We start from the raw sequence: 16,546 nt of genomic DNA on the forward strand, positions 1-16,546 counted from the left end.
ACAGAGAATGCATCATTCCAATAGACTTACTGAATGATTCTCTGTTCAAGATTAAAGAGTGAATGTGATTTGTTCAGAGAAGATGCAGTAAATATTTAGAGATTTGACAGGATTTCTTAAGGTTATGCCGTTTTTCCTCTTTCTTTCTCTCTTTCTTTCTTTCTTTCTTTCTTTCTTTCTTTCTTTCTTTCTTTCTTTCTTTCTCTCTCTCTTTCTCTTTCTTTCTTTCTTTCTTTTTTTCTCTCTTTCTTTCTTTCTTTCTTTCTCTTTCTTTCTTTCTTTCTTTCTTTCTTTCTCTTTCTTTCTTTCTTTCTTTCTCTCTCTCTTTCTTTCTTTCTGCTCCCTCGTTCTCTCTCCCCTCCTCTCTTTCTTCTTATCTCTCTCTTAAAATTACTAATGTAAAAACAACACCTGCGCTCCAGACGCAAAACATCTCAACAAGCCTGCCCGTTTTGACCTTTTGACCCTTAAACCCCAGGTAAGACGCGTGGAAGCCTGGATGACCTCATTACGTACCTACGCACTGGTACTTCCCGTTGATGTATTGCAGGTCGAAGCCCTCGTGACACTTGCAGATGTAACTCCCGAATGTGTTGACGCACTTACGGAACCGGGGACACGTGGCCATGCCGGTCGCACACTCGTCCACGTCTGAAAGTAAGAACATTACAGATGAAACTACAGTTCATAGTTGAGTCTTTATTAATACTTAGAAGGAGAGGCATTAATGCTAAGAAGGAAGGGCTGTACAATATCATGGCTCTGATTCAACACATGTAACAAATACCAACGTTTAATCAGCTAGCCCACCTTCATCAGGGTTTCCATTCTTTATTAATAAACATATAGTTTCACCTATACCAAAGCCGTATATATCCATGTAAATCAATGGAAATACATGTCTCTTCATGTATGCTTAGGTTGGCTAGCAACACAACACAAATAGGTATTACATGAATACATATATAACTATAGCCTACAGGTTCATCTGCATCTTTCAAAATAACAGCATTTCCTCTCTTTCACAAGTCTTTTCTCTCCTTATTTCTTCTTTTCTCTCCTTTGGGTTTATTCAAACACGAACGAAAGCCGATTATGTATAAAATCCTATGATCAGAACAATACACACCACGGTGGTGAAGGTTTTAACAGCTTACTCCGTCAGGGTAGACTGAAACCACCTCTGTAGTTACATGGGCAGGAATACATTGAAAGGACTACAGGCCTAGGTGAGTCTTTTTTCACATAAAACCCTGAGTTAATGTGCTGTAAAATGTTGCATGAGGGAAACAACTCTGACAGTTATGCCAACTTGAAACTTACCGAGTGTTATGGAGAGTCTAAGAGAAAGATGGATGCATTCTATAGGGTAGCCGACAACAGGACAAAATATGTACAAGATTTCCAATCAATCACGTCTTTTCTGTCCGAAAACCCATGATAATAACTGCTTGTCTAGAAAGAACAGTGCTGTTTCATTCAATCACTTCATATTTAGTGCTTCTATTCAGTTCTGCATAGCTGTTTTTTTCTTTACCATCAAAACCCTTTGATTAATTGTGCATTTTTATGAGAGGGATAAATGAAATATGAAGCTGTCTAGTTTCTGGAACAATCCAAAAATCCCAGGAGTTAATCATTAATCAGCACTCATTAGTCCCAGGATGACTCGTTAATCATAGCGTATTGTCCTCAACATGTTTCTCGCCTCTCAATCTCCATCGCCTGTCAATAAAGGTCTAGTCCACGTCAAAAGACTACAGCATTTCAGATTTATTTACCCATTTTTTGAGGGATTTGACATGGACTTGCCATGGACCTCTTCACTTGCCAGAGGAACAACACAAAATAACAACAAGACTACTCGACTGGACCAGACATATTTGATTTAACTAGGCAAGTCAGTTAAGAACAAATTCTTATTTTCAATGATGGCCTGGGAACAGTGGGTTAACTGCCTGTTCAGGGGCAGAACGACAGATTTGTACCTTGTCAGCTCGGGGATTTGAACTTGATACCGTTCGGTTACTGGTCCAAAGCTCTAACCACTAGGCTACGCTGCCGCCCCATATAACTCATCCAAATCATCCTACTCTGGAACAGCTATCAACTCTCTCTGGTATAAGAATATTTTGAAGATAAATTCACCATGCAGAGTTTGAGAGGACGATCTCACCCTGATTTGCTTTGGAGTTTGTGTTATTGAAGAATAACATAAATTGCTAACACTGGTAACCCTTTACCATAGTATTGATTTAAAGCAGACACCCTCTTCCATTAAAAAAACCCTCCTCTTTCTGAAAAGGGGTCTCCTCAAATATTTCCAGAGCCATTGTAACACCTTTGGGCTAGAAACCTCTCTCTCCTTCCACAACAATGATTGATGTGCCTCTGTTTTAAAGCCACACCCCCTCTGCCTCCCCTCTGTCTCGAAACTGCGACGAGAGTGCATCGCCTTAAGGCTCAGCCAAGCCAAGCGACAGAGCTTGTATTTAAGCTGAGCCAATAGACAGAGCTTGTATTAAGATGTGACATGGATTAACTGCCTCAATTTGTCCACCTGAAATTTACTCATCTGAGCAGTGGCAATGTAAGAGAGAGAGAGAGAGAGAGAGAGAGAGATCCCTGGTCATTTTTCTCCCAGTGAACTTCAGTCAGTGCATTCACCTTCATTAAAAAAGGCCATTATGCAGTCTCCGCGTAGTAAAAATGTAATTAGTAGCTCAGAGAGAGAGAGAGAGAGAGAGAGAGAGGGAATCACCATTGAGGTTGTCAAGGACATTCAGAATGCCAACGGGCCAGCAGAAAGTGAAGAAGAATGTTTGAGAACAACAGGAAGGTTCTTCTCCCTGCTGCTGTCTTCCCCATTCAAGGGCTTATTTGATATTCTAACTTGTGTTTTCATTGCTTCCAAAGGTATTTTGTCGAGCTCTGTGGCAATCAAATTTCATTTGATCATCTCTTCAGCAAATTCAAAGGCTGACAAGACTGAAAGAAACTCACCCATCTCACGTTTTTCTATTACAAGAAAAGAAGTAACGCTTCTTCTGCCGTTGAATAATTGAATAAGGCTCACACATCTTGATGTGTGTGTGTGTGGATGTGCGTGTGTGTGTGCGCTTATGTGAGTGCGTGCTGATATATTTAACACTAGAACAGAACATACCCACACAGGTTCTTCCATCCGGCGCCAGCTGAAGCCCTGGCGACGGGCACTGACAGCGCACCTCTCCCTTCAGCACCTCACAGCCATACTGGCAGTTGGCCATACCACAGGTACGGGTATCTGGAGGGGATACAGCGGCAGGTTATAGCTAGCTCCCTCTCACACACGCACACACAGAAACACACACACAAACATTAAGGACACACACATAAACACACACACACACACACAAACATTAAGGACACACACATAAACACACACACACACACACAAACATTAAGGACACACACATAAACACACACACACAAACATTAAGGGGACACACACATAAACACACACAAACATTAAGGACACACACACACACACACACACGACACACACAAGCGGGTGCGTGGACACAGGAAGACTCACAGTGAGGATTAATTACAGCAATATACTCTGGATCACAACCTAGGTAGAGTGGAATATTGGCACTCACAAAATACCCACAATTCACTTCACTTTCAACCCTTTCTCACCCTCTCTTCTCTCACCCTCCTGTTTGTCCTGAACACACCACTCTGTAGTTCCATTCTCATTGGTCGTTCAGGAGTTCAAGCTGCTCTCCAAAATAACATAAAATCATTTCTTTGTGTGGAGCCCCCCCTCCCCACCCACTTCTCTTCCACAACATTTCCAAAAAAGGACATGAAAGTTGCTACGTTTGTTGCTGCAGCAGGTACTCTGGAATAGACTGTAGGAGAAAGGAGGAGGAAGGAGAGGAGGGACACAGGCCAGGCTGATAAAACGTTAGAGTAGCCTGTTGATCAAAGACGAGGAGGAGGAAGGAGAGGAGGGACACAGGCCAGACTGATAAAATGTTAGAGTAGCCTGTTGATCAAAGACGAGGAGGAGGAAGGAGAGGAGGGACACAGGCCAGGCTGATAAAACGTTAGAGTAGCCTGTTGATCAAAGACGAGGAGGAGGAAGGAGAGGAGGGACACAGGCCAGACTGATAAAATGTTAGAGTAGCCTGTTGATCAAAGACGAGGAGGAGGAAGGAGAGGAGGGACACAGGCCAGGCTGATAAAATGTTAGAGTAGCCTGTTGATCAAAGACGAGGAGGAGGAAGGAGAGGAGGGACACAGGCCAGGCTGATAAAATGTTAGAGTAGCCTGTTGATCAAAGACGAGGAGGAGGAAGGAGAGGAGGGACACAGGCCAGACTGATAAAATGTTAGAGTAGCCTGTTGATCAAAGACGAGGAGGAGGAAGGAGAGGAGGGACACAGGCCAGGCTGATAAAATGTTAGAGTAGCCTGTTGATCAAAGACGAGGAGGAGGAAGGAGAGGAGGGACACACGCCAGGCTGATAAAACGTTAAGAGTAACCTGTTGATCAAAGACGAGGAGGAGGAAGGAGAGGAGGGACACAGGCCAGGCTGATAAAATGTTAGAGTAGCCTGTTGATCAAAGACGAGGAGGAGGAAGGAGAGGAGGGACACAGGCCAGGCTGATAAAATGTTAGAGTAGCCTGTTGATCAAAGACGAGGAGGAGGAAGGAGAGGAGGGACACAGGCCAGGCTGATAAAACGTTAGAGTAGCCTGTTGATCAAAGACGAGGAGGAGGAAGGAGAGGAGGGACACAGGCCAGGCTGATAAAATGTTAGAGTAGCCTGTTGATCAAAGACGAGGAGGAGGAAGGAGTAGCCTGTTGAGACGAGGAGGAGGGACACAGGCCAGGCTGATAAAATGTTAGAGTAGCCTGTTGATCAAAGACGAGGAGGAGGAAGGAGAGGAGGGACACAGGCCAGATAAAATGTTAAGAGTAGCCTGTTGATCAAAGACGAGGAGGAGGAAGGAGAGGAGGGACACAGGCCAGATAAAATGTTAAGAGTAGCCTGTTGATCAAAGACGAGGAGGAGGAAGGAGAGGAGGGACACACGCCAGGCTGATAAAACGTTAAGAGTAGCCTGTTGATCAAAGACGAGGAGGAGGAAGGAGAGGAGGGACACAGGCCAGGCTGATAAAATGTTAGAGTAGCCTGTTGATCAAAGACGAGGAGGAGGAAGAGGAGAAAGAGAGAGGAAGATCAACAAATACTTGAGGTGTCCTCAAAAAAAATACATAACTGCCAGCTGTGTGGACAAAACATTATGAACACCTGCTCTTTCCATGACCAGGTGAAAGCTATGATCCCTTATCGATGTCACTTGTTAAATCCACTTCAATCAGTGTAGATGATGGGGAGGGGAAAGGTTCAAGAAGTATCTTTAACGTTTTTATCAGTTTCCCGTGTATCAAGAATTGCGAGGAGGAGGAAGGAGAGGAGGGACACAGGCCAGGCTGATAAAATGTTAGAGGTAGCCTGTTGATCAAAGATGAGGAGGAGGAGGAAGGAGAGGAGGGCCCAAAAGCCATCCAGCCAGCTTGACACTACTGTGGGAAGCATTAGAGTCCACATGGGCCAGCATCCTTGAGGAATCCTTTGGACACCTTGCAGAGTCCACATGGGACAGCATCCTTGGAATCCTTTGGACACCTTGCAGAGTGCACATGGGCCAGCATCCTTGAGGAATCCTTTGGACACCTTGCAGAGTCCACATGGGCCAGCATCCTTGAGGAATCCTTTGGACACCTTGCAGAGTCCACATGGGCCAGCATCCTTGAGGAATCCTTTGGACACCTTGCAGAGTCCACATGGGCCAGCATCCTTGAGGAATCCTTTGGACACCTTGCAGAGTCCACATGGGCCAGCATCCTTGAGGAATCCTTTGGACACCTTGCAGAGTCCACATGGGCCAGCATCCTTGATTCTTTGGACACCTTCCTTGGGGACACCTTGGCAGAGTCCACATGGGCCAGCATCCTTGAGGAATCCTTTGGACACCTTGCAGAGCATGGGCCAGCATCCCTTTGGACACCTTGCAGAGTCCACATGGGCATCCTTGAGGAATCCTTTGGACACCTTGCAGAGTCCACATGGGCCAGCATCCTTGAGAATCCTTTGGACACCTTGCAGAGTCCACATGGGCCAGCACACCTTGCAGAGTCCACATGGGCCAGCATCCTTGAGGAATTCTTTGGACACCTTGCAGAGTCCACATGGGCCAGCATCCTTGAGGAACCCTTTGGACACCTTGCAGAGTCCACATGGGCCAGCATCCTTGAGGAATCCTTTGGACACCTTGCAGAGTCCACATGGGCCAGCATCCTTGAGGAACCCTTTGGACACCTTGCAGAGTCCACATGGGCCAGCATCCTTGAGGAATCCTTTGGACATCCTGCAGAGAGGAATCCTTGCAGAGTCCATGGGCCAGCATCCTTGAGGAATCCTTTGGACACCTTGCAGAGTCCACATGGGCCAGCATCCTTGAGGAATCCTTTGGACACCTTGCAGAGTCCACATGGGCCAGCATCCTTGAGGAACCCTTTGGACACCTTGCAGAGTCCACATGGGCCAGCATCCTTGAGGAACCCTTTGGACACCTTGCAGAGTCCACATGGGCCAGCATCCTTGAGGAACCCTTTGGACACCTTGCAGAGTCCACATGGGCCAGCATCCTTGAGGAATCCTTTGGACACCTTGCAGAGTCCACATGGGCCAGCATCCTTGAGGAACCCTTTGGACACCTTGCAGAGTCCACATGGGCCAGCATCCTTGAGGAACCTTTGGACACCTTGCAGTGTCCACATGGGCCAGCATCCTTGAGGAACCCTTTGGACACCTTGCAGAGTCCACATGGGCCAGCATCCTTGAGGAATCCTTTGGACACCTTGCAGAGTCCACATGGGCCAGCATGAGGAACCTTTGGACACCTTGCAGAGTCCACATGGGCCAGCATCCTTGAGGAATGGACACCTTTGGACACCTTGAGGAATCCTTTCAAAGACGAGGAGGAAGGAAGGAGAGGAGGGACACCTTGTACAGAGTCCACATGGGCCAGCATCCTTGAGGAACCCTTTGGACACCTTGCAGAGTCCACATGGGCCAGCATCCTTGAGGAATCCTTTGGACACCTTGCAGAGTCCACATGGGCCAGCATCCTTGAGGAATCCTTTGGACACCTTGCAGAGTCCACATGGGGCATCCTTGAGGAATCCTTTGGACACCATCCTTGAGAGAATGGGCCAGCATCCTTGAGGGACACCTTGCAGAGTCCACATGGGCCAGCATCCTTGAGGAACCCTTTGGACACCTTGCAGAGTCCACATGGGCCAGCATCCTTGAGGAACATCCTTTGGACACCTTGCAGAGTCCACATGGGCCAGCATCCTTGAGGAACCCTTTGGACACCTTGCAGAGTCCACATGGGCCAGCATCCTTGAGGAATTCCTTTGGATCCTTGACATGGGAGCATCCCTTTGGACACCTTGCAGAGTCCACATGGGCCAGCATCCTTGAGGAATCCTTTGGACACCTTGCAGAGTCCACATGGGCCAGCATCCTTGAGGAATCCTTTGGACACCTTGCAGAGTCCACATGGGCCAGCATCCTTGAGGAACCCTTTGGACACCTTGCAGAGTCCACATGGGCCAGCAGAGTCCACATGGGCCAGCATCCTTGAGGAACCCTTTGGACACCTTGCAGAGTCCACATGGGCCAGCATCCTTGAGGAATCCTTTGGACACCTTGCAGAGTCCACGCCTCAAGGCATCGAGGATGTTCTGATGGCAACGCAATTTGGAACGTGTTCTTAGTGTTTTGTACACTCGCCATATGTAGATAGAACACACATGGATATTCTGATGTTATACCTCCACGGGTATCTTGTGGTTTTTGTTCCTGATGGGTAAAAGTAGTCAATCATTCTGCCGCCGCCAGAATCAAATCAGAAAAGCAAAACAACCTTGCCGCTCAAAGAGGGGGCCTCCACATTCAAGTGGGGGCAATATCATTACTGCTTTCATCAAAGGAACACTCAAGCACTTTCACACTTTTATAAGGTTCTCGATAAGATCGTGTGGTTGCAAAAGGTGCAAGGAAAGGAGAAATAAAAATATCAGCGGTTACTGGAGGGCACAGACACACCCCTCTACAGGAGGAGTCAGAATACCTTTAGGGCGAAGCAATAACAGTCCCGTTCAAGTCCACGTCTACTTCATATTTGACTGGGGTTGCGTCCCAAACGGCACTCTATTCTTTATACAGTGCACTACTTTTGACCTATAGTCTATAGGCCTATAGTCATTTAGGATGTATACTAGGGTTGGCTCCCCAGAGCCTGCCTGTAGCGGTAACAGTGAGTGGATAGAATGGGATGTTGACTTTTTTTCTCTAAACATTTTATCATAGCAGGAGAGACCGTAGTGTGGTCAAAGGTCTAATCGTGGATGTAAAAATGGACTTCATAATTGGAGAGAGAGCACAGTACTCTAATGGCTTTAAAGAGTGAATACATTTGAGGTGAGGGAGAGGAAGCAAGCGAGAGAGAGTGAGAGAGACAGAGAGAGTGAGAAACAATGAACAGAGAGAGAGGGCAGAGAAATCAAGAGAGAGAGAGTGAGAGAGACAGAGAGGAAAAAATGAAGAGACAACAGACTGACAGACAGAGAAATACAAACAGAGTCAACGAAGAGAAGAGGGACAGACCGTCACACTGTTCACACCACACAGACCCACGTCATGTGACATTCCACTCACTTCCACATGTCCCGTCAGGCATCAGCATATAGCCATTGAGGCAGTAGCACTTGTAGCTGCCGTATGTGTTCATGCACCTGTGTTTGCACGGCCGGGGCTTCAGACCACACTCGTTCAGGTCTGGAGGGAGAGAAAGAGAGGAATCAGAAGGAGGTAGCGCGGGGGGACGGAGAGGAAGGAGAAAGAGAGGGAGGAGAAAGGGAGGAATCAGAAGGAGGTAGTGTGGGGGACGGAGAGGAAGGAGAAAGAGAGGGAGGAGAAAGGAAGGAATCAGAAGGAGGTAGTGTGGGGGGACGGAGAGGAAGGAGAAAGAGAGGGAGGAGAAAGGAAGGAATCAGAAGGAGGTAGCGCGGGGGACGGAGAGGAAGGAGAAAGAGAGGGAGGAGGGGAAGGAATCAGAAGGAAGGAGAGGGGACGGAGAGGAGAAGAGAGGGAGGAGAAAGGGAGGAATCAGAAGGAGGTAGTGTGGGGGACGGAGAGGAAGGAGAAAGAGAGGGAGGAGAAAGGAAGGAATCAGAAAGAGGTAGTGTGGGGGACGGAGAGGAAGGAGAAAGAGAGGGAGAGAAAGGGAGGAATCAGAAGGAGGTAGCAATGGGGGACGGAGAGGAAGGAGAAAGAGAGGGAGGAGAAAGGGAGGAATCAGAGGAAGTGTGGGGACGGCGGGGGGAGAGGGAAGGAGAAAGAGAGGGAGGAGAAAGGGAGGAATCAGAAGGAGGTAGACGGAGAGGAAGGAGAAAGAGAGGGAGGAGAAAGGGAGGAATCAGAAGGGGTAGTGTGGGAGGACGGAGAGGAAGGAGAAAGAGAGGGAGGAGAAAGGAAGGAATCAGAAGGAGGTAGTGTGGGGGACGGAGAGGAAGGAGAAAGAGAGGGAGGAGAAAGGGAGGAATCAGAAGGAGGTAGTGTGGGGGACGGAGAGGAAGGAGAAAGAGAGGGAGGAGAAAGGGAGGAATCAGAAGGAGGTAGTGTGGGGGGGGACGGAGAGGAAGGAGAAAGAGAGGGAGGAGAAAGGAAAGGAATGTGGGGGACGGAGAGGAAGGAGAAAGAGAGGGAGGAGAAAGGGAGGAATCAGAAGGAGGTAGTGTGGGGGACGGAGAGGAAGGAGAAAGAGAGGGAGGAGAAAGGGAGGAATCAGAAGGAGGTAGTGTGGGGGACGGAGGAGGAGTGTGGGGACGGAGAGAAGGAGAAAGAGAGGGAGGAGAAAGGAAGGAATCAGAAGGAGGAGGTGGGGGACGGAGAGGAAGGAGAAAGAGAGGGAGGAGAAAGGGAGGAATCAGAAGGAGGTAGCGCGGGGGACGGAGAGGAAGGAGAAAGAGAGGGAGGAGAAAGGAAGGAATCAGAAGGAGGTAGCGCGGGGGACGGAGAGGAAGGAGAAAGAGAGGGAGGAGAAAGGGAGGAATCAGAAGGAGGTAGTGTGGGGGACGGAGAGGAAGGAGAAAGAGAGGGAGGAGAAAGGAAGGAATCAGAAGGAGGTAGTGTGGGGGACGGAGAGGAAGGAGAAAGAGAGGGAGGAGAAAGGGAGGAATCAGAAGGAGGTAGTGTGGGGGACGGAGAGGAAGGAGAAAGAGAGGGAGGAGAAAGGGAGGAATCAGCGCGGGGGGGACGGAGAGGAAGGAGAAAGAGAGGGAGGAGAAAGGAAGGAATCAGAAGGAGGTAGCGCGGGGGACGGAGAGGAAGGAGAAGAGAGGGAGGAGAAAGGGAGGAATCAGAAGGAGGTAGTGTGGGGGACGGAGAGGAAGGAGAAAGAGAGGGAGGAGAAAGGAAGGAATCAGAAGGAGGTAGTGTGGGGGACGGAGAGGAAGGAGAAAGAGAGGGAGGAGAAAGGGAGGAATCAGAAGGAGGTAGCGCGGGGGGACGGAGAGGAAGGAGAAAGAGAGGGAGGAGAAAGGGAGGAATCAGAAGGAGGTAGTGTGGGGGACGGAGAGGAAGGAGAAAGAGAGGAAGGAGAAAGGAAGGAATCAGAAGGAGGTAGCACGGGGGACAGAGAGGAAAGAGATAGAGAGGGAGGAGAAAGGAAGGAATCAGAAGGAGGTAGCACGGGGGACGGAGAGGAAAGAGAGAGAGGAGGAGAAGCCCACACTTATTTTGTGTCTGGAGGTGAAGGAATCAGAAGGATGGGGGATAGAGGGGGAGAGAGAGGCAGGATAGAGAGATAGAGAGGGATGAGAGAGTGAGAGAGAGAGCGAGAGATCAAAGGGCATAGGGTCAATCTGGGTCAAGCCCAGCACATCATTTGTATGGAGTATATGGGAGGGAGTGGGGTGTGGAGGGTGGGGGCCAGTCTCAGGTAAGTGCCTAAAGGAAGTGAAGTGTTTCCATGTTCAGACAAGCCCAGGCGCTACCTTCCTCCTCTCCTCCTCTTTTCACAGGAAGACACAGTTAACAGCTGTTCCAACTGACCAAGCTGCTTATTACATGCTGCAAATGGTAAAAACAAATCGCTTCCTCGTACGTAACATACCGATGGTGACATTACTGTTGTGTATCGCCTTGACAACTCCATCGCTGATTTCAGGGTGTTTCTTTTACTGACCGTAAAAATGTCTGCAGATATTAGAAAACTATCCCCACCCCCACCCCCAACACCAGTCTATGCAGATATTATTACATTGGTTAGAAAACTGAGACACAGACACTAACTCAAGTCATTATCTTTACATTGGTCTGAGACACAGACACTAACTCAAGTCATTATCTTTACATTGGTCTGAGACACAGACACTAACTCAAGTCATTATCTTTACATTGGTCTGAGACACAGACACTAACTCAAGTCATTATCTTTACATTGGTCTGAGACACACAGACACTAACTCAAGTCATTATCTTTACATTGGTCTGAGACACACAGACACTAACTCAAGTCATTATCTTTACATTGGTCTGAGACACACAGACACTAACTCAAGTCATTATCTTTACATTGGTCTGAGACACAGACAACTCAACATTATCTTTACATTGGTCTGAGACACAGACACTAATTGAGACACAGACATATCTTTACATTGGTCTGAGACACAGACACTAACTCAAGACATTGGTCTAGTCATTATCTTTATTGGTCTGAGACACTAAATCTTTACAGTCTGAACTCAAGTCATTATATTTACATTGGTCTGAAACACACAGACACTAACTCAAGTCATTATCTTTACATTGGTCTGAGACACACAGACACTAACTCAAGTCATTATCTTTACATTGGTCTGAGACACACAGACACTAACTCAAGTCATTATCTTTACATTGGTCTGAGACACAGACACTAACTCAAGTCATTATCTTTACATTGGTCTGAGACACAGACACTAACTCAAGTCATTATCTTTACATTGGTCTGAGACACAGACACTAACTCAAGTCATTATCTTTACATTGGTCTGAGACACAGACACTAACTCAAGTCATTATCTTTACATTGGTCTGAAACACAGACACCAACAGTGGGGTTGAGTAAGTGTTCCATAAGAGTACTGATGTCCACAGTTGAAAAATTATACAATTCAAGGGGTTACATTTTTTTGTTAATGTACTGCACCTGGAGTGGACACCTTTTGAAGTGTGCTTGGAAGTAGGGTCCCTTGGGAGAACAGGGACCACCAGGAGTGCTAAAAAGGATACTTCGGGATTTTGGCAATGAGGCCCTTTATCTACTTTCCCAGAGTCAGATGAACTACTAGCATGCTAGCAGATACCCAGAGACTTCCAGTCAGTCATTGGGCTAGGGAAGTTAGCATGGGCTCGCTACCTCTAACTTCCTTCATGCTGGACACAGAGACATAAAAATAGTATCCACGTGTTCATGTTCATCTGGGGAAATAGATACAATGCATCATTCCCAAAATCCAGAAGTGTCCCTTTAAGTGTGTGTGTGCGTAAGGAGGGGGGTGACACACATATACACACACCCCACACCGTCCCAACAACATTAAAATAACATGTATCTAAGGTCCCCCTTTCCATGTCTAATTGAGGCATGCCATGTCAATAGATCTCCATCTCAGCTGTACATGATGGCCGGTCGCTTTAAAGCCTGGCCCACTGCAGAGTAAAACCATGCGCGGCGCCATCAGCTCTGGGGCAACGCGTGGAATGGGAATGCATTCTTTGGGTGCTTTGGGCGCTGGCATGCCCGTCTGTATCGGACAGATGCTGCAGATTTAAATAGATGAATGTGACGAGGAGCGCAGTGTACCTCGGTGGTGTACCTCGGTCGTATACCACGGTATTAATGTGAATTGGCTAGCCCGCTAAGGCCATGTCAGCACCGTGATTGGTGGTAGGGGAGAAACGGTCTGTTTAAATCCTCCGCTGTGCCATTGGGCTTAAGTCAATTTCCAATGCAGTAACTGTTAAGGGATGACTGACAGTCTGTCAGAACGGGTTGGGGACGGATTAGAATGGAACACTGTGGCGTACTAGAATACAGTAAATGTTAAGGGATGACTGACAGTCTGTCAGAACGGGTTGGGGACGGATTAGAATGGAACACCCGCTAAGTAAATGTTAAGGGATGACTGACAGTCTCAGCACGGGTTGGGGACGTGATTGGAATACAGTAAATGTTAAGGGATGACTGACAGTCTGAGAACGGGCTGGGGACGGATTAGAATGGAACACTGTCGTACTAGAATAGAGTAAATTTAGGGAATCAGTCTCCGGATTAGAATGGAACACTGTGCCGTATTAGAATACAGTAAATGTTAAGGGATGACTGACAGTCTGACAGAACGGGTTGGGGACGGATTAGGATAGAACACAAGAATACAGTAAATGTTAAGGGATGACTGACAGTCTGTCAGAACGGGTTGGGGAGGGATTAGGATAGAACACTGTGGCGTACTAGAATACAGTAAATGTTAAGGGATGACTGACAGTCTGTCAGAACGGGTTGGGGAGGGATTAGGATAGAACACTGTGGCGTACTAGAATACAGTAAATGTTAAGGGATGACTGACAGTCTGTCAGAACGGGTTGGGGACGGATTAGAATAGAACACTGTGGCGTACTAGAATACGTAGTCTAGAATACAGTAAATGTTAAGGGATGACTGACAGTCTGACAGAACGGGTTGGGGACGGATTAGAATGGAACACTGTGGCGTACTAGAATACAGTAAATGTTAAGGGATGACTGACAGTCTGACAGAACGGGTTGGGGACGGATTAGAATGGAACACTGTGGCGTACTAGAATACAGTAAATGTTAAGGGATGACTGACAGTCTGACAGAACGGGTTGACGGATTAGAATGGAACACTGTGGCGTACTAGAATACAGTAAATGTTAAGGGATGACTGACAGTCTGACAGAACGGGTTGGGGACGGATTAGAATAGAACACTGTGGCGTACTAGAATACAGTAAATGTTAAGGGATGACTGACAGTCTGTCCGGGTTGGGGACGGATTAGAATTGTAGAATACAGTAAATGTTAAGGGATGACTGACAGTCTGACAGAACGGGTTGGGGACGAATTACAATAGAACACTGTGGCGTACTAGAATACAGTAAATGTTAAGGGATGACTGACAGTCTGACAAACACTAGAATACAGTAAATGTTAAGGGATGAGAGATTAGGAAGAACACTGTTCTAGAATACAGTAAATGTTAGGGATGACTGACAGTCTCGGGTTAAGAATAGAACAAGCGTACTAGTTTTGACTTCCAATTGTCCAATTGCACTAATTGACACAAAACAACTAAGAGAAGCTTCTCTATAGGTTTCTAAGAGAAGCTTTTCTATAGGTTTCTAAGAGAAGCTTCTCTATTGGTTTCTAAGAGAAGCTTCTATATTGGTTTCTAAGAAAAGCTTCTCTATAGGTTTCTAAGAGAAGCTTCTCTATTGGTTTCTAAGAGTAGCTTCTCTATTGGTTTCTAAGAGTAGCTTCTATATTGGTTTCTAAGAGAAGATTCTCTATTGGTTTCTAAGAGAAGATTCTCTATTGGTGTCAGTGGTTTATATAAAAACATTAAGATTTTAGTAAATAAAACACATTCATAAGTAGTTTTTATTGTACTAAGTGCTGAATAATTACTTTACCCCACAAGCAAATGAATCTGTTACAGTTTTATATACAACATAGTGAACTGTGAACAAATCTCTGTAAAACCTGTGTCTGTGTGTTTCATCTTCTACACTTGATACCCTTGAGTACTAAACGAGAAGAGATGGCGCATCTGGAGCTGTCACGACAAAGTCATCATATTAAATATCGACTCCCACCAAGACATTCAACTAGAAATCGTTGATATAATGAGAAACTAAAGTGGCCATTTCAGCTCTGAGATTAATAATCCAGGCGCAATTACTTGGTCATTTGTATTATAAAAAGAAAGACTATGTCTCTCCTTGTGGAGTAACTTTGGAGAGACAATCATTAGCACCTGTCGTTGTTCTTTATCATCAAAGAGTGAATTCATACGTAGAATGGAGTGATACGAAACAATGTCATTGAGATTTCCATTGGGCGATAACCACACTGGATATATTGGGTGCTTAACATGTGTTGTAAAAATCATAATCCTTTTTATCATTAACTTCCAAGCGTAACTCAAACTTGTTTCAAGGTCAAATAACAATTCCCAACACTTCAACACAGTCTTGTTAGCATCATTAGCACTGTCACTACTGACATACAGGGATTGTCGCTAACTATCATTAGCATCTCCTCAGCAACATGGCCAAACACACAAACATGACAAAATGCCCTCTCGACTAGCGACAACACCTCCAAGACATCTCACCCTGTCCGCTATTTTGGTCGACATCCCTGTTTTTTTATTGTCACCTTTCATTTGGCCACTACCCTCCCTGACAGTTCAGTGATCACACACACACGCAGGCAGGCAGGCACGCACGCACAACCACACACACACACTGGAGCTGGTATTTGTCAGCCATTTCTCCCACTGTCACTCCTGCTTTGTCTGCCGGAGCTCTGCCTTCATCATTAATAAGAGCTGCTGTGGAGAGAGACATGGGTAAAAGGCAAAGAAACATAACAAACATTGTCCATTGAAACGAGAGAGAGAGAGAGAGAGAGAGAGAGAGAGAGAGAGAGAGAGAGAGAGAGAGAGAGAGAGAGAGAGAGAGAGAGAGAGAGAGAGAGAGAGAGAGAGAGAGAGAGAGAGAGAGAGAGAGAGAGAGAGAGAGAGAGAGAGAGAGAGAGAGAGAGAGAGAGAGAGAGAGAGAGAGAGAGAGAGAGAGAGAGAGAGAGAGAGAGAGAGAGAGAGAGAGAGAGAGAGAGAGGTTATTCGCTTGCCCAGGCAGTGACAACTGAAAACAGCTTGAAAATGTAAATGAAGAGGATGATGGGAAAGGAATGGGTCACATTCTCAGACAGCACAAGAGCCGAGCAGCAACTAGCGCAGCCAAATGACATACACAGCCTGGCTGGGTCTGCTCCCTGTTGGAAGATAGACAAGATAGAGGGGGACGGGAGGAGATAACGAACGAGAGACAGAGAGCGAGATGAGAGAGGAGATAACAGATAGGAGAGATAGAACCACCACTTGACAAGGTCTTGGGAGTCTATTGTATGTGTCTCTGGAGTTGAACCCTTCACTGAGACTATTTACTGTCAATGAATTGTTGTGATGCATCGAGAGAGGGAGAAAAAGAGAGAGACATTTTATTTAACCAGGCAAGTCAGTTAAGAACAAATTCTTATTTACAATGACAGCCTAGGAACAGTTGGTTAACTGCCTTGCTCAGGGCAGAACGACAGATTTTTACCTTGAAAGCTCGGAGATTCGAT

At 46.6% G+C, this 16,546-nt stretch overlaps 1 protein-coding gene across 1 annotated transcript in view; it reads right to left on the reverse strand.

The window, feature by feature from the left end:
- The window catches only part of LOC135507080 (nephronectin-like), a 60,476-nt gene that overhangs the window by 18,966 nt on the left and 24,964 nt on the right, over nt 1-16,546 (reverse strand). Inside the window, 3 exon segments of the mRNA XM_064926618.1 lie at nt 517-651; nt 3,167-3,286; nt 8,787-8,906. Of these exon segments, the coding sequence (XP_064782690.1) occupies nt 517-651; nt 3,167-3,286; nt 8,787-8,906 (375 nt within the window).

This window comes from Oncorhynchus masou, chromosome 20, assembly GCF_036934945.1.
Source record: "Oncorhynchus masou masou isolate Uvic2021 chromosome 20, UVic_Omas_1.1, whole genome shotgun sequence".
Lineage (NCBI taxonomy): Eukaryota > Metazoa > Chordata > Actinopteri > Salmoniformes > Salmonidae > Oncorhynchus > Oncorhynchus masou.